General features: G+C 42.6%; 1 protein-coding gene across 1 annotated transcript in view; it reads right to left on the bottom strand.

Annotated features, from left to right (window-relative positions):
* Positions 1-24144, bottom strand: part of LOC139380587 (parapinopsin-like) — a 35448-nt gene extending 11304 nt beyond the window's left edge. Inside the window, exons 1-2 of the mRNA XM_071123405.1 lie at positions 23403-24144; positions 1964-2289 (exon numbers count right to left, since the gene is read on the bottom strand). Coding sequence (XP_070979506.1) covers positions 1964-2289; positions 23403-23769 — 693 coding nt within the window. The 5' untranslated portion in view covers positions 23770-24144. The remainder of the gene's footprint in view (positions 1-1963; positions 2290-23402) is intronic.
* Positions 24145-27969: the final 3825 nt, after the last annotated feature.

Raw genomic sequence — 27969 nt, forward strand, 5'->3', positions numbered from 1 at the left:
TTTACACGGATCAGTCGTCCTGGTCCGTTTGCAGAAAAACAGCCCCAAAGCATGATGTTTCCACCCCCATGCTTCACAGTAGGTATGGTGTTCTTTGGATGCAACTCAGCATTCTTTGTCCTCCAAACACGACGAGTTGAGGTTTTACCAAAAAGTTATATTTTGGTTTCATCTGACCATATGACATTCTCCCAATCTTCTTCTGGATCATCCAAATGCTCTCTAGCAAACTTCAGACGGGCCTGGACATGTACTGGCTTAAGCAGGGGGACACGTCTGGCACTGCAGGATTTGAGTCCCTGGCGGCGTAGTGTGTTACTGATGGTAGGCTTTGTTACTTTGGTCCCAGCTCTCTGCAGGTCATTCACTAGGTCCCCCCGTGTGGTTCTGGGATTTTTGTTCACCGTTCTTGTGATCATTTTGACCCCACGGGGTGAGATCTTGCATGGAGCCCCAGATCGAGGGAGATTATCAGTGGTCTTGTATGTCTTCCATTTCCTAATAATTGCTCCCACAGTTGATTTCTTCAAACCAAGCTGCTTACCTATTGCAGAGTTTGGAGTGTGACTGTTTGAGGTTGTGGACAGGTGTATTTTATACTGATAACAAGTTCAAACAGGTGCCATTAATACAGGTAACGAGTGGAGGACAGAGGAGCATCTTAAAGAAGAAGTTACAGGTCTGTGAGAGCCAGAAATCTTGCTTGTTTGTAGGTGACCAAATACTTATTTTCCACCATAATTTGCAAATAAATTCACTAAATTACAGGCCTCATCTTTTTAAGTGGGAGAACTTGCACAATTGGTGGCTGACTAAATAAGTTTTTGCCCCACTGTATAGTGTGCATATATGCATATACATGCTCACATGTTTCTCAGGACATTCCCCTGCGCTCACTCGGAGTGGTTTAGGGCTTTGTGAAAGCTGCTGAATGTTTCACTCCGAGTCCAGGACTCGGAGTGAAATCCCACTAAACAGATTTGCATTGGGTAATCCAGCAAGCACTCAGCTAACACACTTATTCATTCCCTCCTGGTCCTGATTCTATCTAAAGGGGAATAAAGTGTGATGGGTCATAGACAGACGTTTCGGCTTAAATCATATCAAAGTGTAACCCATACAGTGAAACGCTGACTTACAAGCTCTTCCTCAACAAGGCAGAGTTCAATTATAACAGAAGCACGTAAAAGAGAGACAAATTAGAAGGGAGGGGGAGGGAAGAGGAAGTGTGTGAACCTACACACGGAAGAAGGCCAAACTATCTGTGTCTACTATCCTGATGAAGTGAGCTTTATGCAACATCTTTTAGAGTGCGGACCATAACACTTTATTGCTTATCTGGATTGATGTTTTATGCACCAACCAGACTTTTGGGGGGGTGCAATGGTCCTCTTTTGATTTATACATCTGAGGGGTGAACACTTTTTGGAGTAGGCACTTAGGGTGAGAGACATTTAACCACCTCAAAGTAGTGGACTGAGAAAGGTCCTAAACAAACCATCACACGTCGCTTACACACGCTGGCTGGGGGAATACTTACAGACCGTAGCAGCTTCACTTGAATATGTGTTTTGGCAGCATGAAACCCCTCAGGTTTGTTCTTGGAGGGTCATGAACTCAAGACAAACTGCTATTTTGATTGTAAATGTACAAACGCAACGAAATGGTGGATAAAATGACAAGGTTGAAACCACCTCATCCAGACTCGCTGGGTTTTCTAGAGGGCTGATCTTGGAGTTAATTCACCACCCTAAACAACATGCATGTGCAGATGCATGTAGTACATCTTGATTAAAACACAATAAGGGTTTTGATCAGAGTGCTGATATTGATCTCTACAGGGAGCCAGATTCAATTCAATTTGAAGGTCTCCCCAACATGTACACACACACACTCCCCTCTACCCAACCCTACCGCCCCCACCACTCCCCTCTACCACCCCCACCACACCCCCCACCCACACCTGTTTGACGGCCCACAGCAGCCGACAGTAGCAGTAGACCATGATGACGATGGGCAGACCCAGGCAGAAGATGAACAGACAGATGATGTAGGCGTGGGACTGAGCCGTCCTCAGGGTCCATGACACAGAGCAGCTGGTGCCGGCGCCCTCCAAGTCGTAGCTACTCCAGCCCAGCAGGGGGGGCACCGTCCAGAATATGGAGTAGAGCCAGGAGCCCCCCACAGCCAGCAGGGGCTTGCGGTAGTCAGGACCACGCTTGTTGTACAGGGTCAGGGTGCTGTAGCGGTCGTAGGACAGGACCACCAGGGAGATCAACGACACAATACCTGGGGAGGGGCAGGCATATTATTACAATTACAACATCTACCCTTTCTGTTATTTGCATGCCATGTGGAAATGTTTCAGTCTATCATTATGTGAAATGCTTCGTTGATGATGTCATAAATGATGCTAAGGAGAGTTTACTGTATGATGATGTCATGAAGACACTGGCATTTAAAATCCTAAATTTACTTACACGTGATAGAATGCTACATTGTACTGTGGCGTAAAGTATTTTTACTTAAGTAATTTTGGGGGATTAATGTACTTTACTACTTCAGTTTGACTACTTCCACTTTATTTTTACTCCATACATTTTCCCTGACACCCAAAAGTACTTATATTATGAATGCTTAGCAGGACTGGAAAATTGTCCAAATCACACACTTATCAAGAGAACACAAATGCTTTGTTTGCAAATTATGTCTGTGTCACGGTTGATGAAAGGAGAGGACCAAGGTGCAGCGTGGTGAGCGTACATGATCAAAATGACGCCAAACAATAACACTACAAAACCCAACCGTGGTGATCAAAGGCTAAGTGCCCTAAACAAAGTCACCCTCCCACAAACACAGGTGGGGAAAAAGGGCATTTAAGTATGGTTCCCAATCAGAGACAACGATAGACAGCTGTCCCTGATTGAGAACCATACCCGGCCAAACACAAAGAAATAGAAAACATAGAACACAAAACATAGAATGCCCACCCCAACTCACGCCCTGACCAAACCAAAATAGAGACATGAGAAGGATTTCTAAGGTCAGGGCGTGACAGTCTGAGAGTTGGAGTGTGCCCCTGGCTATCCGTAAATTTGAAAAACATAAATTGTGCTGTCTGGTTTGCTTAATGTGAGTAATTTAAAATTATGCTTAGGTATATTTTTAGAATTACATTTACTTTTGATGCTTAAGTATATTTACAACCAAATACTTTTAAACTTTTACTCAAGTAGTATTTTACTGGGTAACTTTCACTTTTACTTGAATCACTTTCTACGAAGGTATCTTTACTTTTACTCACTCAAGTATGAAAATGGGGTACTTTTTCAACCACTCGCATTGTAGCTGGTTGGGACCAGCTACAATGCGAGTGGTTGAAAAAGTACCCCATTTTCATACTGTACATGACCTGGAAGGCTACATGTTAACCCTACACTAACCTCAGCAGCTGACAGTGATTTTTTCCCGTTACAAATTCCTCATCAGCCTATCAAAGATCTTAGACATTATATCTACCAACCAATGGTATTTCTTAAAATAGGTCAACCCTGGCCGCCAGAGGGATAATTTAAACCTACAAATTTGAGGTTAACTTTTGTTCTGTTGGTCTGTAACTAAATGTTGTGTGTCAATATTGCATTGGGGCGGCAGGGTAGCCTAGTGGTTAGAGTGTTGGACTAGTAACCGGAAGGTTGCAAGTTCAAACCCCCGAGCTGACAAGGTACAAATCTGTCGTTCTGCCCCTGAACAGGCAGTTTTTTTTAATGACAATGTACGATAAACTTACATGTTGTAAGGACATAATTTATATTTTTTTACATAAAAGCACACGTGGGATTTTGTCTTATATGCCATTTTTTTGTCTAATAGCCAAGTCAATGACGTATCAATTTTTTTTTTTTTTTTTTTACCTTTATTTAACCAGGCAAGTCAGTTAAGAACAAATTCTTATTTTCAATGACGGCCTAGGAACCCACTGTTCCTAGGCCGTCATTGAAAATAAGAATTTGTTCTTAACTGACTTGCCTGGTTAAATAAAGGTAAAAAAAAAAAAAAAAAAATTGATACGTCATTGACTTGGCTATTAGACAAAAAAATGGCATATAAGACAAAATCCCACGTGTGCTTTTATGTAAAAAAATATAAATTATGTCCTTACAACATGTAAGTTTATCGTACATTGTCATAAAAAAAAAAACCTTATGAACTTGTCAAATAGCAGTGATGTACCATTATTGCCAAATAGCATTGCTTCTGGGAGGCACACATTGCTAAAGCGGATGACTTTGACATTGATATGTGCTTAAACCATGGGTTCGAACCCCCTCGTGGCAAGCTTCTTTGTTGAGGAAAAAACTGTTCACTGCCAGTCCTTAATGGTCTTTCGAGGGCTCCCGAATGGTGCTGTGGTCTAAGGCACTGCATCTCAGTGCAAGAGGTGTCACTACAGTCCCTGTTTCGAATCCAGGCTGTATCTGAACCGCTCGTAGGAACTCAGCTCGTACTCTCCTCTCTCCCAGACTGCCGTAGCCCACTCCAAAGCGGTCCGGTCAGCAGGGAAATTACTGTGGCAACCTTAGACCTCTCGGTGGTGGGGGCTCCCGTCTGATGGGCGAAATAGAGGGAGTACTGGAGTAGGAAGCCACGGCATTACGATGGAGTACCGTCACACTTCTCCGGGAAGGGACAGTCAGGCATCACTGACCTGGGCGGAATGCTGGGCAGGCTGGAGATTGGCTCACTGTGATAAGCCGTGGTAGGAGGCCCTCTGATAGTGGTATGAAGAACTTCTCTGGTGGTGTCGAGATGGTGGAGAATGGGGAGGACCTCCTCCATAGCTATACCCAGTTGCGCCAGGCAGTGGTGTTGGAGTAGATGACTCTGTTCGTTGATTGTGCCCCAAGGGTCAATACTGGAGCCCATCCTGTTCAGCCTGTACATTAATGATCTGCCTTGTCTGTACTGGGTCTGAAGTTCAAATGTATGCAGATGATACAGTGATATATGTGCATGCAAAAAGCAAACAACAAGCTGCACAATAACTCACTACTGTAATGGTCCAGGTTACAAAGTGGCTCAGTGACTTGTGTTTGCATCTCAATGTGAAAAAAACTGTTTGCATGTTCTTCACAAAGAGAGCAACAGATGCTACTGAGCCAGATGTCTATGTGTCATGGGAGAAGCTCCAGGTGGTATCTGATTTTAAGTACCTTGGCATTCAAATAACCAAATTCAACCTAGCTAATTTCCGATTTATACGAAATTGTTTGACAACAGAAGTAGCAAAACTGTACTTCAAATCTATGATACTCCCCCACTTAACATACTGCTTGACTAGATGGGCCCAAGCTTGCTGTACAACATTACAACCTATTCAGTCTGTCTACAAACAGGCTCTTAAAGTGCTTGATAGGAAGCCCAATGGCCATCATCACTGTTACATCCTCAGAAAGCATGAGCTCCTGAGTTGGGAAAATCTTGTGCAATACACCGACGCATGTCTTGTATTCAAGATCCTAAATGGCCTGGCTCCCCCTCCACTCAGTAATTTTGTTAAACAGAAAACCCAAACATATGGCAGTAGATCCACAAGGTCCGCCATGAGAGGTGACTGTATAGTTCCCGTAATTAAGGAAAAGCACCTTTAGTAAATCCGCTTTCTCTGTGAGAGCTTCCCATGTCTGGAATACACTGCCATCAGACACACATAACTGCACCACATCACACTTTCACAAAATGCATGATGACATGGCTAAAGGTCAATCAGATTTGTGAACATAATCCCTAGCTGTGTATTGCCACTTTCCATGTTGTCTGTTGTCTGTAGCTTGTGAGGTGTGGAAACACTTTGTTGAATTTATGAATTTTGTCTTGCTGCTGTTTGTTCTATGTTGTTCTGTCTGTATGCTATGTCTTGCTTGTCCTATGTTGGTCTGCGTGTGCTCACTGCTCAATGATTGTCTATATTGTAATTGTTTTCAATAACCTGCCCAGGGACTGTGGATGAAAATTAGCGGCTGGCTAAAACCGGCACTTTTACTGAAACGTTGATTAATGTGCACTGTCCCTGAAAAAATAAAATAAACTCAACTCATAAACAAAACAAGAGAAGTGTACAGAACGTGAATCAAAACAATACTACCTAGTGACTGATGGCTACTGAGGGCTAAATAAAGGGAGAGTAATCAAGGTGTGCGTCATGCTCGCTTCGAGGCAAGCAACACTGAAGCATGCATGAGAGCACCAGCTGTTCTGGACGACTGTGTGTTAACGCTCTTGGTAGCAGATGTGAGCAAGACCTTTAAACAAGTCAACGTTCACAAAGCCTCGGGGCCAGATGTTTTCCCAGGACGTGCACTCAAAGCACCAACTGGCAAGTGTCTTCACTGACATTTTCAACCTCTCCCTGACCGAGTCTGTAATACCTACATGTTTTAAGCAGACCACCATAGTCGCTGTGCCCAAGGAAGAGAAGGTAACATGCCTAAATAATTACCGCCCTATAGCACTTACGTTGGTAGCCATGAAGTGCTTTGAAAGGCTGGTAATCTCACATCAACAGCATCATCTCAGATACCCTAGACCCACTCCAATTCGCATAACGCCCCAACAGATCCACAGCTAACGCAATCTCAATCGCACTCCACACTGTCCTTTCTCACCTGGACAAAAGGAGCACCTATATGAGAATGCTGTTCATTGACTACTGCTCAGTGTTCAACATCATAGTGCCCACGAAGCTCATCACTAAGCTAAGGACCCTGGGACTAAACACCTCCCTCAGCAACTGGATCCTGGACTTCCTGACGGGCCGCCCCCAGGTGGTAAGGGTAGGCAACAACACGTCTGCCACGCTGATCCTCAACACTGGGGCCCCTCAGGAGTGTGTACTTAGCCCCCACCTATACTCCCTGTTCACCCACGACTGCATGGCCTAACACAACTCTAACACCATCATTAAGTTTGCTGATGACACAACAGTGGTAGGCCTGATCAACGATGAGACAGCCTATAGGGAGGAGGTCAGAGACCTGGCAGTGTGGTGCCAGGACAACAATCTCTTCCTCAATGTGTGCAAGACAAAGGAGATGATCATGGACTACAGGAAAAGGCGGGCCGAACAGCCCCCCATTAACATTGACGGGGCTGTAGTGGAGCGGGTCGAGAGTTTCAAGTTCCTTGGTGTCCACATCACCAACAAACTATCATGGTCCAAACACACCAAGACAGTTGTTAAGAGGGCACGACAACACCTTTTCCCCTCAAGAGACTGAAAAGATTTGACATGGGTCCCCAGATCCTCAAAAAGTTCTACAGCTGCATCATCGAGAGCATCCTGACCGGCTGCATCACCGCCTGGTATGGCAACTGCTCGGGCACCTGACCGCAAGGCGTTACAGAGGGTAGTGCGTACGGCCCAGTACATCACTGGGGCCAAGCTTCCTGCCATCCAGGACCTATATACTAGGCGGTGTCAGAGGAAAGCCCAACAAATTGTCAGAGACACCCGTCACGCAAGTCACGGCAAGTGGTACCGGAGCACCAAGTCTAGGACCAAAGGGCTCCTTAACAGCTTCTACCCCTAAATCATAAGACTGCTGAAAAATTAATCAAATGGCCACCGGACTATTTACATTGATACCCCTCCATTTGTTTTCTACACTGATGCTACTCTCTGTTTATTATCTATGAATAGTCACTTCACCCCTACCTATATGTACAAATTAACTCGACTAACCTGTATCCCTGCACATTGACTCGGTACCGGTACCCCTTTGTATATACCCTTGTTACTTTAAAAAAAACGTTATTTTGTAAATATTTTCTCTTTCTTGAACTGCACTGTTGGTTATGGGCTTGTAAGTAAGCATTTCACTGTAAGGTCTGCACTTGTATTCGGCGCATGTCACAAATAATTTGATGGTTGCCAGGGCTGGTGGTGAGTCGACCGGTGACGTCGTGCAGGGGAGCGGGAGTAGGCATGACAACGTAGACGTTCAGAGGTACCAGAAATCTTCCACTATGTTCCATCAAACTCAAAAATCAAGAAAATAACATAAAACACAGCATCACTTAATGCACCTGACATGATATATTCTGTAGTCAGACCATTCTAGTTCTAGTGAAGAAGGAACAATGCTTTTTGCTGACATTATGTATGAATCAAATAGGCCTGGCCGTGCCTCGGGCTACCGCACACACAGAGACAGAACCGGCACGGACACGTGACACACAGCATAAAATAATGCGACCAGCAAAACAAAAAACACACTGTTTACACAACTTATGGAAGCCTAACACAATTATCACACTATCACCAATAGTGACAACACGTGTCACATCAAAGTTGACAGGCTCGTTGAAAGGACATACATGTGCACTCCATGGTGATGAAGGAGAGACAGTTTTGGTCAAACGCATAGACATGGCTGATAGACAGCTGCCAGCAGTCACACACAGCATAAAATATTGTTAAAGAATAAGCAGCCCATTCACTCCAGCAGGCCCTATGAAATCATAACAATACAAAAGCATAACCATTTCATTTACAATATGAAATTAACAAAGCAGCTTTTACTTCCCATTGCAAATACACAGTTTATTAGGTACACCACCCCGTTCGCGAAAATTGATCACTCCTACAGACAGTAAGTCACGTGGCCGTGGCTTGCTCTATAAAGCAGGCAGACAGACATCGAGGCATTCAGTTACTGTTTGATTGAAAGTTAGAATAGGCAAAACAAGTGACCTAACCAACTTTGAGTGTGGTATGATCGTTGGTGCCGGATCCAGTATTTCAGAAAGGTCCGACCTCCTGGGCTTTTCATGCACAACAGTTTCTAAGGTTTCCCAAGACAAACAAAAAACATCCAGCGGCAGTCCTGGGGGCGAAAACAGTTGTGGCCCACTAATAGGCGGGCCACAAACAGACAAATAATGGCGCAGTACAACAGTGGTGTGCAGAACGGCACCTCGGAACTCACAACTCGTCGATCATTGTCACGGATGGGCTACTGCAGCAGACGACCACATGGGGTTCCACTTCTATCAGCTAAAAACAAGAAGAAGCGGCTCCAGTGGGCACGCCATCACTAACACTGGACAACTGAGGAGTGGAAAAACATTGCCTGGAACATGAAGGTGAGTTCAGTCTACTTGAGTGGCCTGGTCAGTCCCCAGACCTCAACCCAATAGAGCATCTTTGGGATGAAATGGAACGGGCTGTTCCCAGCATGAATGTACCGCCGTCCAATCTGCAGCAACTTCATGATGCCATTGCGTTAGCATGGATCAACATCCCTGTGGACCGTTTCCGACACCTTGTAGAATTTCCAGAAGAATTCTGGTTGTTCTGGAGGGAAAGGGGGTTCTGACCCGGGACTAGATGGTTTTACCTAATAAACTGGCCGGTGAATGTATAAGGCTTCATCAACTCTGGGAACCTACACAAACGGTCCGATTGAGTAATCCAAACCATCTGAGACAGAATTCAGAGGACTTTGCAATGAACACACAACATTGACTTTACTTCACTACATTCCTAAAGAAAATAATGTACTTTTTATTCCGTACATTTTCCATGACACCCAAAAGTACATTTTGAATGCTTAGCAGGACAGGAGAATTGTCAAATTCTCACATTTATCAAGAAAACATCCCTGGTCATCCCTACTGCCTCTGATCTGGAGGATTCATTCAACACACATGCTTTGTTTGTAAATTATGTTGTAATCGGCCTGTGTGTAGCTGGTGTGGAGGAGTCAGGCGCAGGACAGCAGATATGAGTAATTAACTTTCTTTACTCAAGAATACAAATATATACAACACAATAAACTAGCCCACAATAACAGACTGTATACATACAAACAATCACTCACAAAAACCATGGGGGAACAGAGGGTTAAATAATGAACAAGTAATTGGGGGATTGAAACCAGGTGTGTAAAACAAAGACAAAACAAATGGAAAATGAAAAGTGGATCGCCGATGGCTAGAAGGCCGGTGATGTCGACCGCCGACGCCGCCCGAACAAGGAGAGGGACCGACTTCGGTAGAAGTCGTGACAGATGTCTGAGTGTCAGAGCATGCCCCTGGCTATCCGTGAATAAAAAAACAAGAAAATGGTGCTGTCTGGTTTGCTTAATATAAGGAATTTAATATGCTTTATACTTTTACTTTTGATACTTAAGTAAATTTAACCAATTACATTTACTTTTGATACTTTAAAATATTTAAAACCAAATACTTTTATACTTTTACTCAAGTAATATTTTACTGGGTGACTTTCAATTTTATTTGATACATTTTCTATTAACATATCTTTACTTTTTTGCAAGTATGATAAGTGGGTACTTTTTCCACCACTGCACACAGTCCTCCATCTAAAAAAACATCTGAATTTTAAGTGAAAGCTTCCCGTAATCTATTTTGACAGATGTGATGTTGAGACTTCAGACTCATCCCAGGAGGTGTTATAGTTCGCTAGGTAGTCTGCTAAAAGCTCATTATAACTCTGAACACAGACGAGCCGCTTAGAACCGCTGGGACGCCTGGTAAAACAAAGAGACATGAAGAGACAGAGTGGTAGCAGGAGTAGTGGCTCTACATCCTGATGAGCAGATTTAGCCTCATGTATTCCAGGCAGTCTCTCCTCTTTATTACTCATGTCCTATATGCTAAACTCTTAAAAGTAAAGGTGCCTGGAAGAACCTTGTGTGTTGCCACACTGGCAGAACCTTTCCAGTTCAAAAAGAAACCCCTCTGAAAAGGGTATTTGAGGAATCCCTGTGTAAAGGTTAATTTCGGAACCTTTTTTGTGATTGGAGGGGCTCAATATATTGTCAAGACGGCAGCCTATCAGATTGGAGGTGTGGCTTATTAGAGACATGGTTTACAGATGGTTATTTTTGGCCAACTGTTAGTGTAAATGTAACTCCTGTTCATCATGTTAAGTTTGTTCACTTCACATATAACCTACATAATAATAATAATAATACTGCTGATTACATATAGTAATAAAGTGGTAACTAAACCAACTTTGGGATTTACATAGGCTCTTGAGGAACTTATACAACTCAGTCAGCCTCATTGAAGTTACAAAGCTGTCAGTGTTCAACCTAACATGTAATGACAATACAACAGAACAGATGAAAATGGCGCCGATTAGATAGGGCAGCTGTGCTTCTAGCTCGTAGGCAACTTTGCAGTATTTCGTTTTTTATGTGTTACTTCTCACATTGTTAGCCCAGATTTTTTTTGGTGATATTACATATCACAAATGATTGTAACATACTGTTTCACGGAAATATGGCTCTCTCGGGATATACTGTCTGAGTCCGTACAGCCAGTCGGGTTCTCAGTTCATCTCACAGACAGGAAAAAATATCTCTCCGGGGAGAAGAGCAGTGGTGTATATTTCATGATTAACTACTCATGGTGTGATTGTGATAACATACATGAACTCATGTCCTTTGTTCACCCGGCCGAGAATACCTCACAATCAAATGCCAAATGACCTCCCAAGAGAATTATCTTTGGTTATAGTCACAGCCGTGTATATTCCCCCTCAAGCCGATACCACAACGACCCTCAAAGAACTTCACTGGACTTTTTGCAAACTGGAAACCACATATCCTGAGGCCACATTTATTGTAGCTGGTGATTTTAACAAAGGACATTTGAGGAAAACGCAACCAAAGTTCTATCAACTGTTCTATCTATTGATTGTAGTACTCAACCCTACTACTCGAACTTCCGGGATGACGACAAGGCCCTCCCCCACCCTCCCTTCTGCAAATATGATCACGACCCCATTTTGCTCCTCCTTTCCTATAGGCAGAAACTCAAACAGGAGGTACCCATGCTAAGGACTATTCAACGCTGGTCTGACCAATCGGAATCCATGCTTCAAGATTGTTTTGATCACACGGACCGGGATATGTTCCGGGTAGCCTCTGACAATAACATTGACGAATACACTGATACCGTGACTGAATTTATCAGGAAGTGTATAGGAGATGTTGTACCCACTGTGACTATTAAAACCTACACTAACCAGCAACCGTGGATAGATGGCAGCATTCGCGCCAAACTGAAAGTGCGAACTACCGCATTTAACCATGGCAAGGTGAATGGGAATATGCCCGAATACAAACAGTGTAGTTATTCCCTCCGTAAGGCAATCAAACAGTCAAAACATCAGGATAGAGACAAAGTGGAGTCGCAATTCAATGGCTCAGACACAAGACGTGTGTGGCAGGGTCTATAGACAATCACGGACTACAATGGGAAAACCAGCCACCAGCCAAAACACCGACATCTTGCTAAACTGCTTCAGTGCCACTGACGTTGCCCACTACCAAAGACTGTGGGCTCTCCCTCTATGTGGCCGTTGTGAGTAAGACATTTAGGCATGTTAACCCTCACAAGGCTGCGGGCCAGACGGCATCCATAGCCGTGTCCTCAGAGCATGCGCAGACCAGCTGGCTGGAATATTTACGGATATATTCAATCTCTCCCTACCCCAGTCTGCTGTCCCCACATGCTTCAAGATGTCTACCATTGTTCCTGTACCCAAGAAAGCAAAGGCTACTGAACTAAATTACTATTTATCCGTAGCACTCACCTCTGTCATCATGAAGTGCCTTGATAGACTGATCAAGGATCATATCACTTCTACTTTACCTGACACCCTAGACCCACTTCAATTTGTTTACCGCCCCAATAGATCCACAGACGATGCAATCGCCATCGCAGTGCACACTGCCCTTTCCCATCTGGACAAGAGGAATACCTATATAAGAATGCTGTTCATTGACTACAGCTCAGAATTCAATACCATAGTACCCTCCAAGCTCATCATTAAGCTCGAGGCCCTGGGACTGAACCCCGCTTCCTGGGTATTTGGCTTCCTGATGGGCCATTCCCAGGTGGTGAAGGTAAGAAACAACACCTCCACTTCACTGATACTCAACACCGGGGCCCCATAAGTGTAAGTACTCAGCCTTCTCCTGTACTCCCTGTTCACCCATGACTGCGTGGCCACGCACGCCTCCAGCTCAATCATCAAGTTTGCAGACGACACAACAGTAGTAGGCCTGATTACCAACAATGATGAGACAGCCTAAAGGGAGGAGGTGAGGGCCATGGGAGTGTGGTGCCAGGAAAATAACCTCTCACTCAACATCAACAAAATAAAGGAGCTGATCGTGGACTTCAGGAAACAGCCGAGGGAGCACCACTCTATCCACAGTGACGGGACCGCAGTGGAGAAGGTGGAAAGCTTCAAGTTCCTCGACATACACATCACTGACAAACTGAAATGGTCCACCCACACAGACAGTGTGGTGAAGAAGACTCAATAGCGCCTCTTCAACCGCAGGAGGCTGAAGAAATTTGGCTTGGCACCTAAAACCCTCATAAACATTTACAGATGCACAACTGTCGGGCTGTATCACCGCCTGGTACGGCAACTGTAACGCACCATAAATACAAGTAGTGATGAAGTCAATCTCACCTCCACTTTGAGCCAGGATTAATTGACATGCATATTATTAATGTTAGCTCTCTAAGTACATCCAAGGGCCAGCTGTGCTGCCAGGTTCTGAGCCAATTGCAATTTTTTAAGTCCCTTTTTGTGGCACCAGACCACACGACTGAACAGTAGTCCAGGTACGACGAAACTAGGGCCTGTAGGACCTGCCTTGTTGATAGTGTTGTTAAGAGGGTAGAGCAGAGCTTTATTCTGGACAGACTTTTCCCGATCTTAGCTACTGTTGTATCAATATGTTTGGACCAAGACAGTTTATAATCCAGGGTTACTCAAAGCAGTTTCATCACCTCAACTTGCTCAATTTCCACATTATTTATTACAAGATTTAGTTGAGGTTTAAGATTTAGTGAATGATGTGTCCCAAATACAATGCTTTTAGTTTTAGAAATATTTCAGACTAACTTATTCCTTGCCACCCACTCTGAAACTAACCGCAGCTCTTTTTTAAGTGTTGCAGTCATTTCAGTCGCTGTAGTAACTGACGTGTATAGTGTTGAGTCATCCGAATACATAGACACACTGGCTTTACTCACAGCCAGTGGCATGTCGTTAGTAAAGGCCAGGGCCCAGAATTTCTGATTCTACCTGGATTATGTTGGAGAGGCTTCCATTAAAGAACATCCTCTGTGTTCTGTTAGACAGGTAACTCTTTATCCACTATATACCAGGGGGTGTAAACCCGTAACACATACGTTTTTCCAGCAGAAGACTATGATCGACAATGTCAAAAGCCGCACTGAAGTCTAAAACACTTCCCACAATCCTTTTATCATAAATTTCTCTCAACCAATCATCAGTCATTTGTGTAAGTGCTGTGCTTGTTGAATTTCCTTCCCTATAAATGTGTTGAAAGTCTATTTGTCTATTTGTTTACTGTAAAATAGCACCGTATCTGGTCAAACACAGATTTTTACAAACATTTTCTAAGGGTTGGTAACAGTCTGATTGGTCGGCTATTTGAGCCAGTAAAGGGGGCTTTACTATTCTTAGGTAGCAGAATTACTTTTGCTTCCCTCCAGGCCTGGGGGCACACTATTTATAGTCGGCTTAAATTGAAAATATGGCAAATAGGAGTGGCAATATCGTCTGCTATTATCATCAGTAATTCTCCATCCAAGTTGTCAGATCCCGGGGGCTTGTCATTGCTGATAGACAACAATATTTTTTCACCTCTTCCATACTCACTTTACGGAATTCAAAATTACAATGCTTGTATTTCAAAATTTAGTCAGATATGCTTGGATGTGTAGAGTCAGCGTTTGTTGCTGGCATGTCATCCCTAAGTTTGATAACCTTGCCAATGAAAAAATCACTAAAGTAGTTGGCAATAGCAGTCGGTTTTGTGATGAATGAGCCATCTGATTCAATGAATGATGGAGCTGAGTTTGCCTTTTTTTTCCAAAATGTCATTTAAGGTGCCGATGGATGCATCATCGTCATCATCATCATCATCATCACCATTACCACAATGCCTACATTCTAAAAGGGGGCCTCAGACAGGCACATTCTTACATTCTATGAGTGAGTAGAATGTAATAATGGCACCGGAGGGGATGGCTGCCGTTTTACGGGCTCCTAACCAATTGGGCTATTTTGTTAGTTTTTTCACATTGTTTGTAACTCATTTTGTACATAATGTTGCTGCTACCGTCTCTTATGACCGAAACGAGCTTCTGGACATCAGAACAGCGATTACTCACCTCGAACTGGACAAAGATTTTTCTTTAATGAGTCTGACACGAAGGATATACTGCTTTCCAAGAAAAGGCACAAATCCCCGTCATCCACGTGAAGAAAAGATGTAGAAAAAGGGGGAGGGAGGGGTGCCTTGTGAGAATTCGTAGGCGAGTGAGTAAACCTCCACCACCATCCGTACTATTGACCAACGTGCAATTATTGTAAAATAAACTGGACAATCTATGATTAAGACTATCCTACCAAGGGAACATTAAAAACTGTAATATCTTATGTTTTACCGAGACGTGGCTGAACGACGACATGGACAATTTAGACCCCACGCATTGACTCAGTACCAGTACCTCTTTTATATAGGTTTGTTATTGTTATGTAATTTTCTTATGTTACTTTTTTTTTAAAGTTTTACTTTAGTTTTCTTAACTCTATTTCTTGAACTGCATTGTTGGTTAAGGGCTTGTAAGTAAGCATTTCACAGTAAGGTCTTACACCTGTTGTTTTCGGCGCATGTGACAAATAACATTTGATTTGATTTGAGTAGAGATTTTTGCCAAAACAATCCAGTTTTCATCCTGCTTATCCTGCTCCCTTTATCCTTGAATTCAGGATGTTGCATGATAACCATGTTCAGAAAAAGGGCTGTTGGGGGTGGTGGAGGATCGGCTAAGGTTTCAAAACCTAAGAAGTGGTTATATATGATTATAAAATGAATGAATAAAAGTAAACAAATAAAGATAAAATATATCCATACGATATGATGCAGGAAACCGCAGAGAATGTGAGTCTCTATAAAAGATTAATCATTAGTCTGTGTGTAATACTGCATAATACTACTACATAAAACTACATAATATGGTGTCACACTGCAGGAAAGTACGTAATACTAATAAATACTTCACAAAACTGCATAAGGCACTGCATATAAATACAGAGCACTCTGTCATACTGTGTAACACTGCACTACCTAGGCAGCACTACATTGGCTTCAGACCAGCAGATCAGTCGTGGTACATATGAAACGACAGCTTCTCTCTCTAAATAGTAATGATGTGTGACACTGCGCTTCAAGTTTTATTAGTGTTAGTTTAAGTTGATTTGTGTTTATTTGTCCTTATCAATGATAATTTCTCCTGACTGCATAACTCTGTTTTATAAGGACTGACGTAACTCACATGGCACAAGACAGAGTTCTTTGTTCTCTGTTGAGACGCTTTCAGAGTTTTAGTGCAGCAAATCCTCCAGCACTGTCGCGTTTTGTTGGGTTACCAGTGGTCCAAAGGTTGCTTAATTAACTTTCTTGGCATGTAAACAGTGTACAGGTGTTCTCCTGTCTTTTTGTATGCTTTGTAATTACCCTGCACCTGAAATGAGGTAAATATACCCTGAAAAAAACAACCAGGATGTATCTCATCCACTCTTTGATGGGGAGGGCTCCCACGTCTCTTCTCCCTGGCCTGCGCTGATTACTCACAATGCACTTTGATGTAGATCAGGCAATAATGTAATTTTTCGGCAGTGCCGGATCTCATGCTGTGCGAATTTGATTGAATTCCGGCAAAATGGAATCCAAAAAAGCTGTATTTCCGCAACAGTTGGGTGAAGGAGGTTTATTGTCAATATCTAAGGCCATAAAATGTCATTATAGAGACTTATCTATGCCCCTGCAGCTGAGATCCCTCCGTATTGCAATGATCTGGTTGTAGCAAACAGAGATTATCACTGCAGTGTCTGGCTGTGTGTGCTTGTTGTGTGTATGTGCTTGTTTGTGTGTGTGTGTGTGTGTGTGTGTGTGTGTGTGTGTGACATGTAGAATGGACAGGGAATAAATTGTACAGTTGTAAAGAGCAGAGTGTGAGGGACTGGAGAGTATGGAGTGATGAAGTGAGACATTTTCTAATTGGTGGGAAAAAAAGACAGTCAGAGACCGACAGTTCATGAGTTATAAATAGATAAACTCAGCAAAAAAAAGAAAACAGGACCCTGTCTTTCAGGACCCTGTCTTTCAAAGATAATTTGTAGAAATCCAAATAACTTCACAGACCTTCATTGTAAAGGGTTTAAACACTGTTTCCCATGCTTGTTCAATGAACCATAAACAATTAATGAACATGCACCTGTGGAGGGAGAGAAAAGAGAGGGGTAGAGAAAAGAGAGGGGGAGAGAAGAGAGAGGGGGAGAGAAAAGAGAGGGGTAGAGAAAAGAGAGGGGGAGAGAAAAGAGGGGGAGAGAAAAGAGGGGGAGAGAAGAGAGGGAGAGAGAGAAAAGATAGGGGGAGAGAAAAGAGAGAGGGAGAGAAGAGAGAGGGAGAGAAGAGAGAGGGGGAGAGAGAAAAGAGGGGGAGAGAGAAAAGAGAGGGGGAGAGAAAAGAGAGAGGGAGAGAAAAGAGAGAGGGAGAGAAAAGAGAGGGGGGAGAGAAAAGAGAGGTTGAGAGAAAAGAGGGGGAGAGAAAACAGAGGGGGAGAGAAAAGAGAGGGGGAGAGAAAAGAGAGAGGGAGAGAAAAGAGAGGGGGAGAGAGAAAAGAGAGGGGGAGAGAGAAAAGAGAGGGAGAGAGAGAAAAGAGAGGGGGAGAGAAAAGAGAGGGGGAGAGAAAAGAGGGGGAGAGAAGAGAGAGGGGGAGAGGAGAGAGGGGGAGAGAAAAGAGAGGGAGAGAGAAAAGAGAGGGGGAGAGAAAAGAGAGGGGGAGAGAAAAGAGAGGGGGAGAGAAGAGAGAGAGGGAGAGATGAGAGGGAGAGAACAGAGGATAGTGTGTGTGGCCCAGTCAAGCTTCCTGCCATCCAGGACCTCTACACCAGGCGGTGTCTGAGGAAGGCCCTAAAAATTGTCAAAGATTCCAGCCACCCTAGTCATAGACTGTTCTCTCTGCTACCGCACGGCAAGCGGTACCGCCAAATCTAGCGCCAAATCTAGGTCCAAGAGGCTTCTAAACAGCTTCTATCCCCAAGCCATAAGACTCCTGAACATCTAATCAAATGGCTACCCAGACTATTTGCATTACCCCCCCTTACACCACTGCTACTCTCTGTTGTCATCTATGCATAGTTACTTTAATAACTCTACCTACACGTACATATTATCTGAACTAACCGTTGCCCCTGCACATTGACTCTGTATGGGTATCTCCCTGTGTATAGTCTCGCTATTGTTATTTTACTGCTGCTCTTTAAATCCTTGTTACTTTTATTTCTTATTCTTACTCATCTTTTTTTTTAACTGCATTGTTGGTTAGGGGCTCGTAAGTAAGCACTGTTTCACTGTTGTATTCGGCGCATGTGACTAATAACGTTTGATTTGATTTGAATTTGACTATAGATCATGTTCCGTGGCATGCTAAGAGTTTGAGCCGCTACTTTAACCAGTTCCCCCTGTGAGAACCCGTCAAACACAGACAGACATGTTACAGTAGTGAGAGTCGACAAGTCGAAAAAGCAGCCATACCCAAAGATATGTTCACTGTGTTTATTAGAGAACTTCCAATCAGTCACCGTGGAAGTGAGAATAATGAGAAAGATGGATATAACAGAGAATATTCCTTATATAATGGTATTCTGGCAGAATGAGATATTCCCTGCCTGTTTGAGTTAGATAACGTGTATGTGTGTGTGTATGTGTAGTAGATATGCAAATCAATTTCATTGCAGCACAGATCATTTGCTGCTACACTGCCTTGAACAATTTTTCAATCTCACTTATGTACTTCTCTCTCCAATTTTGTGTTAAGGAATATCAGACACATATTTTTGGAACATTAGCGCAGAAGGAAGTCGAGGCCACAGAAACATGAAAAAATTCATCTGAGGCAGCAGGTATACACACTGGCCTGTGGAGAGCAGAGCAAGAACAAAGTACATGTGTATAATTATGTAAACAACTACCTCCTAGAGAACTACATTCAACATGAGGAATTCAATGTATTTGCCCTACAGAAATGCCTTTCTACTTTAATTAGAATTTACTCTTCCACATAGTACCTCTCCCACTCCAATACAGTGCATTGAAATTGCTATTTTCTATGCTATGCTCCCAAACATAATATTTCTCATTCAGACTTGTTCACTTCACAGCCATTTGTCACCTCCTACCAATGATCTCTTATTCAATGGCTGACTGGATAATAGTGCTCACGTGTTTTGTACCTCCAAGTTGTCAAGGCTGGAGAGAAGGGAGCAAGGGCAGGAATGAAGGAAGAAAAAGCAGGAAGCAAGGAATCAAGTGTAGGAAATAAGAGAGTAAGGGAAGGAGTAAAGGAAGCAAGGGTAGGAATTAAGGTGAGAAAGGGCAACAATGAATGGAGCAAGGGAAGGACTGAAAGGAGCAAGGGAAGGACTGAAAGGAGCAAGGGAAGGTATGAAGGGAGCAAGGGAAGGACTGAAAGGTGCAAGGGAAGGTATGAAGGGAGCAAGGGCAGGAGAGAACTGGGAGTCCTCTGTTTGGAACCCAACCCAACCCTTTGCCAGCAGAGAAAGAGACTGCAGTCTGATTGTTAGCTAATCAATATTCATAAAGCACTGCTGTCATGTTCGTTGGACTAAATGTCGGACCAAGGCGCAGCGGATGTTGAGTTCCACATTATTTATTAGAAAGTGAAACAAAGCAAAGACAAAAACAAATAAACAATAAACTAACAACGAACCGTGACTACAGAGATGCTACGTGCACTAACTCAAAACAATATCCCATAAAACACAGGTGGGAAAAACAGCTACTTAAATATGATCCCCAATTAGAGACAACGATTACCAGCTGCCTCTAATTGGGAATCATAAACAATCACCAACATAGAAAAACAAACATAGAACCCCAAATAGAAATAATAAACTAGACTAACCCCCCAGTCACGCCTTGACCTACTCTACCATAGAAAATAAGGACTCTCTATGGTCAGGACGTGACAACTGCACACAGGAGGCTCCTCATAATCTACTGAAAGTGTTAAATTTAACACTGGTACAGTGCCTATACGGGTCCATACTTTTCACTGTTAAATTAATACACTGCTTAGTGTAAATCCTTTAGTGCTGAGCGATTAGTGCTTATTGAGGTCTGTTCGGTTTCGGTTCGATGATTTTTTTTAAATCACGTTTTTTTAGATTTTGGTTTCGATCATTTTTTTATACATTAAATGTTTTTTTTTAAATAGAAATTCCAAAGCCCAAAACAATGAGAATTCAATTGCCATAACATTCAACATATTCCATAGTCTCTGTCAGGTCCACATTGGTTACACATCAGTAGAAAAATAGGAAATTACTATGATATAATACAATATTTCAGTTGTCTATATTACTTACTTTTTTTGATGACATATGATTTTTCATTCCTAATTCCTTTTTTAAGTCATCATCTCATCTTTGCTCGGGCAGTAGCAGTCTGCCAGCCAGACCTAACGTAATCTATGTGTTCCTAATACTGTACTGTCTTTAGTCAACCTATTTAGCTAGCCTGCCTAAGTAGCCTATGCTGCACAGCTGTCTGACAAAATAATTTTAGCAGTTCTTCAAAGTAGATGAAGTATACTTTCATGAACTGTCTCTGTCCCTTGTTGTTGTGTTGTGTAGCTTCCTCTCTCATGCGGTCTTTGCGGTATGTCTGTATCTAACCTAACATAGCTGACGTAAAACTGTATCTGTCCAGAGATCTGTATATAATAATATATGACATTGATTTTGTCTAATAAACCTGAGTCAATGGAAACCTGCCTTCTGACTGTCCATTAAAGCTGATATAGCGGATATAAATCTGTGTAAATCTGTTAAAAAACCTTTTACTTTTTTAAATGTACATTCCCTTCAATATATTACAGGGAAGGTCCGTGAAAAGAAGGGAGAAAAAAAAGTTATAACAGATATATGTGACCGACTGGCTCAAATCGGTCTCATGTAGCAAAATTTAAAATAGTGTTTTTTACATTGAATAAAAGTAGAGACACAGAGCTACAAAATGTTATATCATACACTGCATTTTTGAGGAACAATGGGAAAGTAATTCTGCTTTGAAAGTTGATAAACTTGTAAACTCACTTTTGAGAAAATGGCCTTTGAATGTTTTGGTACCTACTGGAGAGCTCTCCTTTGTCTTGACCCATTCAGCATTGTTCACACCCTCTTAAGCCAGCCCCACCCATCTCTTTAAGGATTCACATGTGAGGTCATGTGTTAAACAGTGAGTGTAGTAAAGATTAAGACTAAAAGTGGTAAAAGTAGTAGCCTAGAATAAGGAACAATTCCAGGGAAACTGAAAGTGTCCAGATAAAAATATTTTATAAATATTAGAATATTAAATATTAGATGGGTGTAAGGAGAGAGTCATTTGAATAGAGGCACTGCAGATAGTGCTGATGGCTGGTCCGTCCGAACCACACATGAACAAGGGAATCTATATTCGGAGAGCCTGTTTCTGTCCTACCTTTGACTTTGGTGCAAGGCATGTGATGTCCATAACCTCTTTGTCGCAACACTCCCTGATTTTCTCAAAATAATATGTTTATACAGATATCAGTTCCATAAAATAATGGATATTGTACCAATACATTTTTGCCGGAACGTTTCCCTTTTGTTTTCTTTTTACAGTGCAGGTGTGTGTGTGCACGCACATGTGTTTATGCCAGAAACCGACTAGGTCTCAGTCACTCGTCAGAATTAGACATTCATCCATGTTTCTCAAATGTCAAGTCTCGAAGTTGTTCCAAACGTCAAAGTGTTTATGGTTAAGTTTATGTATTAATTCCACACTTTTTTTACTACCAATTTACATGTTCGAATACAGCGAAAGAAAGTTGTTTTTGAGATTTTTGTTTTAAGCCTATCCCAAACCTTAACCATTCAGAGTTAATAACTAAATGGAAACACTTTGATATTTGAGGAACATCTAATTCTGACATGAGCCTGTGAGTTGGTTTCTAGCAGCAGCTTGCTTACACACACAACTTTCTATCACTGGACTTGAACATGCAACCTTCAGCACCAGAGACAAATGCCAATGCCTATCTGCCAACCCCAACACCCTAACAAAACCCAAACCTATTTGAAGGTAACAGTGCTCACTGTTGCCCCTAATGGCCGGTTTCCAAGTCACTTTCCGACATCCTCAGACATGGATTGAATTCGAATACTGACTTGTATCATACATGGGTGACCTGGTTGCCAGAAACAGCATGAGCCGTCAGTCACAATGTCTGGGCCAATCAGATCTCAGAAATCACCCTTACACTGGCCTGGACACACAACACAATATCCTCTCAACCATCCTTGACCACTAACACCCCCCCCCCCCCCTCCTCTTTAGAGTTACTCTACAATAACTCTAAAGTCTTAAGTGCTTGTCAGAGCTCTAACTATAGTCCACAAGGAACTTTTGTGTTGTTGTGATCGCTGGGAGAATAGGCCTACTGAGGACAGTAACCTTTGCTCTGCTGAATGAGAATAATAAAAATATATATATTAAAATGTTTGTTAATATGTATATATAAATCCAATCAATTAGGCCTCTTCTTCTTCTTTTTCTTATCTTTAGTGTAAAGCCTTTGCCTTCTATGTTCGTATTACACATGGTATACAGTGCGTTATGCCATTGTATGCTATGGCTTTGTGTTCACTACACAGTACTGCTCTGCGTTAGTGCGTTTCAAACCACTACACCCACGTCTCACCGTCAGAATCAACTTGTATCTTAGTGGGGTACCGTTACTATTACACACATTACGCATATTGACATCGATGCAGAGCCAAACTCTCCCGAAATAAAACTCGAAATGCTCCGTTGAGACATTGTGACAAGTTGGGGACAAATTTAGGAAACAACATTTTGGATAGCTATTCATTTATGTGAAAATAACTTATTTGAAGGCATTTAGAATAATTTTCTTAAAACTTAATTCGAGGATGAGCAGCTGCTACCCAGTGATTTAGTTGCCGGAGATATTCAAATTCTTACAGCGCGGTCAGTCAAATAAACTATGAATAGGGTAGGCTACACCATCTATTAAATATGTTTTACGTCTATGAAATTACACTTGAACGATTTAACGAAGATTCAAGTTTAAAGTTCCATTCATTGGATAAATCTACAATATACAGCAGCCCTACCTTATCACTCACAGCGCATGCAATGAGCCTTTATAGGCGAGAATGCTAGAGATGCATCCGACCGACTCACCGAAGCAGGAGTTGATGAAACCGTACCACAAGCAGCCGTGGCGGCCCAGGAGCCACTTTCCCTTGATACTGGAGGTAAAACTCAGCGTGGTCCCGAACATGCACACCAGCATGTCGCTCACGCTGATGTTGAGCAGGAGCATGTTGACCGGGGTACGCAGCTTCTTGAACTTGCAGAAGAGGAGCAGTACCACGAAGTTGTTGAGGAAGCCGAAGGTCATGATCAAGCCCAGAAACACGGAGAGCACGATGAAGCCAGTCCTGGAGAGGGTCTCTTTCGGAGTGTCACTCCATTCCCGGTCCAGTAAACTGAACGGGTCGTCGCTCACGTTGTAGCTATAGTTGAGGTCAGCCAGATCATAAATCATCCTGGTTGCAGTTCACGAAGGCTAGTTTCATATTACTCTGGCTGGGGGAAATTTGGCAAAATTGCGGCAGGCAGTGCGCACGGAGCTCACGCCATCATTACCTGGCCATGTCCCTCCCTATCTCGCCACCAGCGTCAGCGCTCCACAGGAATGTCCAGGCCTCCATTAAGGCCTACAAGTACAGCTGGTTGCTTAATCTACGCCGTTAATCACGGTGCAATATCACTCTTATTTTCCATTTGTTGAATATTCTTTTACGGTAAAAAAAAATATTTCCAGTACTAGTGTAGTTTTGAGCAGCTTTTAGCATCAGTTGCGTTAAAATGAGTAAACCTATTTTATATAACGTTGATACAAGTGCAAACTCACAAAATAAGTGATGATATTCTGTCCCACACGTCTAGTGAAGGTTGGAGGATATGATATCTCAACTGCGTGGCAATGTCGCAAGGCAATCCCAGCGTGCGCAGCGAGGCTGGTCCAGGGTGTCCATCGCGGTTACGCGCAGTCTTTGGAGTTCATTCACAAGTCTCGAATGGTGTTTAACGTGTCGTGCACACTTTACCCACTTGCTAGGACATTTAAAAATACATTATTATTGATTATTGCTCATCATATTATTGCTGACCCACATACACTAAGAGTGCAACCGTGTATCTATTATCTATTTTGCCTAGAGTATTATGTTTTGTTCAAGAGAGTATATAATGGAATTGTTTTGCTTCAATGGTCAGGCGACTCTAAAATGTGCCTGCCTTTGTGATCTAAATCCAAGCTTCAGTTATTGTGTAGGGTGCTCCTTTGCTACTGTTGAATGTAATGATCAGTCACTGCGCGCGAGCCTGGGAGTCCTCTGTACCTTGGGCTAGTACGGTGCAGCTTATTATAGACAGATCTGTGTGTGTGTGTGTGTGTGAGAGAGAGAGAGAGAGAGAGAGAGAGAGAGAGAGAGAGAGAGAGAGAGAGAGAGAGAGAGAGAGAGAGAGAGAGAGAGAGAGAGAGAGAGAGAGAGAGAGAGAGAGAGAGAGAGAGAGAGAGAGAGAGAGAGAGAGAGAGAGAGAGAGAGAGAGAGAGAGAGAGAGAGAGAGAGAGAGACACACTTTATAGAGAGTGGTTAGTTCAAGAAACAAACCCAGTTTGCGCACTCTCATTTGCTATATTTGTAAGTCTGAGCGTGGCTTTTACATTTAGAATTCTGTGTTCGGATACACTTCCGGACATGCAACGAATTTATTTATTTTAATAAAAACCCTCCATTCCATTATTCCTTTGTTTTTCATTGTGTTACATTCTACAGTAGGATTTTCATAAAATTATTGTAATTCTGAAGGAAAGTGGAATGTTCCTCATTAACATAATGAAGGGGTACACGCAATGCCGTCAGGGTAGCCACATAAAAATGTGATTGACATTAAAAATATATATTTTTAAACATAGTTTTTCTTCACATTTCATTTTCAAACAGGCCATTTATATTTTCCTACTGGGTATTACATTTGGTGTCAAATACAGGTAGCCTAGTCAAATAAATAACTAATCATATTAAGATAGTTTGAGAGTGGATTCTCGGCCCTCATTAGCATGAAAACGAAATACAGGCACAGACTGTGTGTGGAAAATTATTTAAGACAGACTCTCCAATACAACCCAACATTGCAGAGTTATGTGCATCCTTTCAAGCACACCCTTCTCATTAACCTGTGGTGAGTTATTCAACATTTTCGACGAAAAAACATGGTTTTATATGTAAGATGTTTAAATAAAGAGCCAAATGATTTATTATTATTGTGCCCTTGTCCTATAAGAGGTCTTTGTCACTTCCTACGAGCCGGGTTGTGACAAAAACTCACTCTTATGTTTAATACATATGTTTAATATTTATTTAAATGTTTACTTATGTTTAATAAGTATCGTATAGTGTGTGTGTGGCAGGCTTACAATGATGGCAGAAAACAACATTTGAGAGTGCGCTGACCCTGGTGCTAGAGGGGGTACGCAGCTGGAGGTTGAATGTTTGAAGGGGTACGGGACTATAAAAAGATTGGGAACCGCTGTTCTAGGGAAAGGGAATATCTAGTCTGTTGTACAACTGAATGCATTCAACTGAAATGTGTCTTCCTCATTTAACCCAACCCCTGAATCAGAGAAGTGCGGTGGGCTGCCTTAATCAGCACCCGGGGAACTGCCTTTCTCAGAATGACAGATTTCTACCTTGTCAGCTTGGGGATTCGATCCAGCAACCTTTCGGTTACTGGCCCAACACTCCTACCCGCCAGACTACCTGCCGCCCTCAAACTGGTTTGACACTGGCTTGTTCTCAGAAGGTTAATAAAACCTCCCAGGAAAACTTTCAGGGAACCATAGTAAAACGTTCTCAGAACCTCCCTGCAATCAAAAACATTTATGTTCCCAGAACAGGCAACATTTTCACTTCCATTCTCAGAATGTTTAAAAAACGTTAAGTTTTACTGGTCAGGAAACGCATGGCTTCGTTCCCAAAACCAATGGAAAAACAAAAACTAACGTTCCCACAACTTCCAAAGAACCAAATGTGTTAGCTTGGTATGTTAGCTGGGTATGTTCTGAGGACACATTTTGGCTTGGAAGCCTTCAGGCCATCTTGCTGGTTTCACAGTTCTCAGTGTGTGAGCTCTCAGATGTGAGAAGACAGGGAGCTGGTCTTGCCAGAGGCTTTGGTGCCAGTGTTGATGCTGCTATGCTGTGAATTCCATTCCCAGCTGTAAGCTTTAGAGAGAGAGAGGGGTGGCTTTGAGAACAAGGAGGAATGACGCTCACTACATCATTGTGCTCCAGTATGCATCGAAAAGGCAAGTAGAGGTCAAGAGGGATTTCAAATAAGAAATAAATGTGCACACTGCTCTTGCTCGTATCGTTTAAAAAAAAAAGCTTACATGTCTGCCAATCGGAAGGCCTTTGACAAAGGCACTAATGAAAGCTACGAGGCTGACACGTAAGCTTTAATTAAAGAAGTGATACAAGCAAGAGGGAGAGAGAGGAGACATTGTACCGTATCGTTGGCCCAATATCAAATCAACCCTTTGCCCCCACAAGGCACATCTTGACTCACACTCCAGGATATGAAAGGCCTGGATAGGTAACGGCTCAATCTAGCCCTGTGGCAGGCTGAGTGGATTCTCCACTATGTTTCTTACCTCTGTCTATCCTGTTCTGCCAGGTCTTACCTGCAAGGTAAGTATAGGAAAAACTTAGAGGTATAGGGGTTCAGGCTTAGTTTGACTACAATTCAATCAAACCTGTAATGTTTATGCGGAATTGCAATGTGTTCAACGCTCAGTCATGGTGTTCGGCCAAGGTCTGAAACCATTCCATAAGACCATGAAGCTTCTCCTCGTGCCAGCCGATGGTGGCTCCTTGGGAGGAGATGTCGTTGCGGGGCTGGTCCGAGTCTGCTGGGTCAGTCATGGCCAGTTCGTACTATCACGTTTTAGGGAAGACCCAGATGCAGACAGTGTCAAAGTAACAAAAGTTTATTACCAGAACAGGTGCAACAGGTCAAGGGCAGGCAGAGGTCAGTAATCCCGATCAGAGTCAAACGGTATAGAACGGCAGGCAGTCTTAGGGTAAGGGTAGGCAGAATGGTCAAAACCGGGCAAACTAGAAAACAGGAACTATAGAAAAAGACAGGGTCAAAGGGAAAAACGTTGGTAGACTTGACGGACAAAACAAACTGGCAACATCTAGTGGGAAACCTTCCCAGAAGAGTGGAGGATGTTATAGCAACAAAGGGGGGACCAACTCCATTTTAATGGCCATGATTTTGGAATAAGATGTTCAACGAATGTTTAGCTTAAAATGTTGATAAACGGTTATGCTATTTCTTCACATTATAAGCGCAGCAATGCGCACATGGCAGTAGGCTATGAGCGCTAATGTTCCATTAGCAGGAAAACAACATTCTCAAAAGTGACCACAAATGTGATTATGCATGCAATGCTTTTATTATAAAGGTGCATTTCTATGGTGAAAATGAACTTCCCCAAACTGGACTCGCTGCTTATGTATTCTAGTTAGCCTCTACACCCCTTGTAAAGCAGATTAATGTGCTTTATTTTATTTGGCCAGTTGTGAAACAAACCTTATCAAAACATACAGGCCCATGGGCTAGGATACATGAGGTTTGCGACTATGATTAAAAACAGGGGCAGTGGGAAAAAATAC

The sequence above is a fragment of the Oncorhynchus clarkii genome, chromosome 22, assembly GCF_045791955.1.
Source record: "Oncorhynchus clarkii lewisi isolate Uvic-CL-2024 chromosome 22, UVic_Ocla_1.0, whole genome shotgun sequence".
Taxonomy (NCBI): domain Eukaryota; kingdom Metazoa; phylum Chordata; class Actinopteri; order Salmoniformes; family Salmonidae; genus Oncorhynchus; species Oncorhynchus clarkii.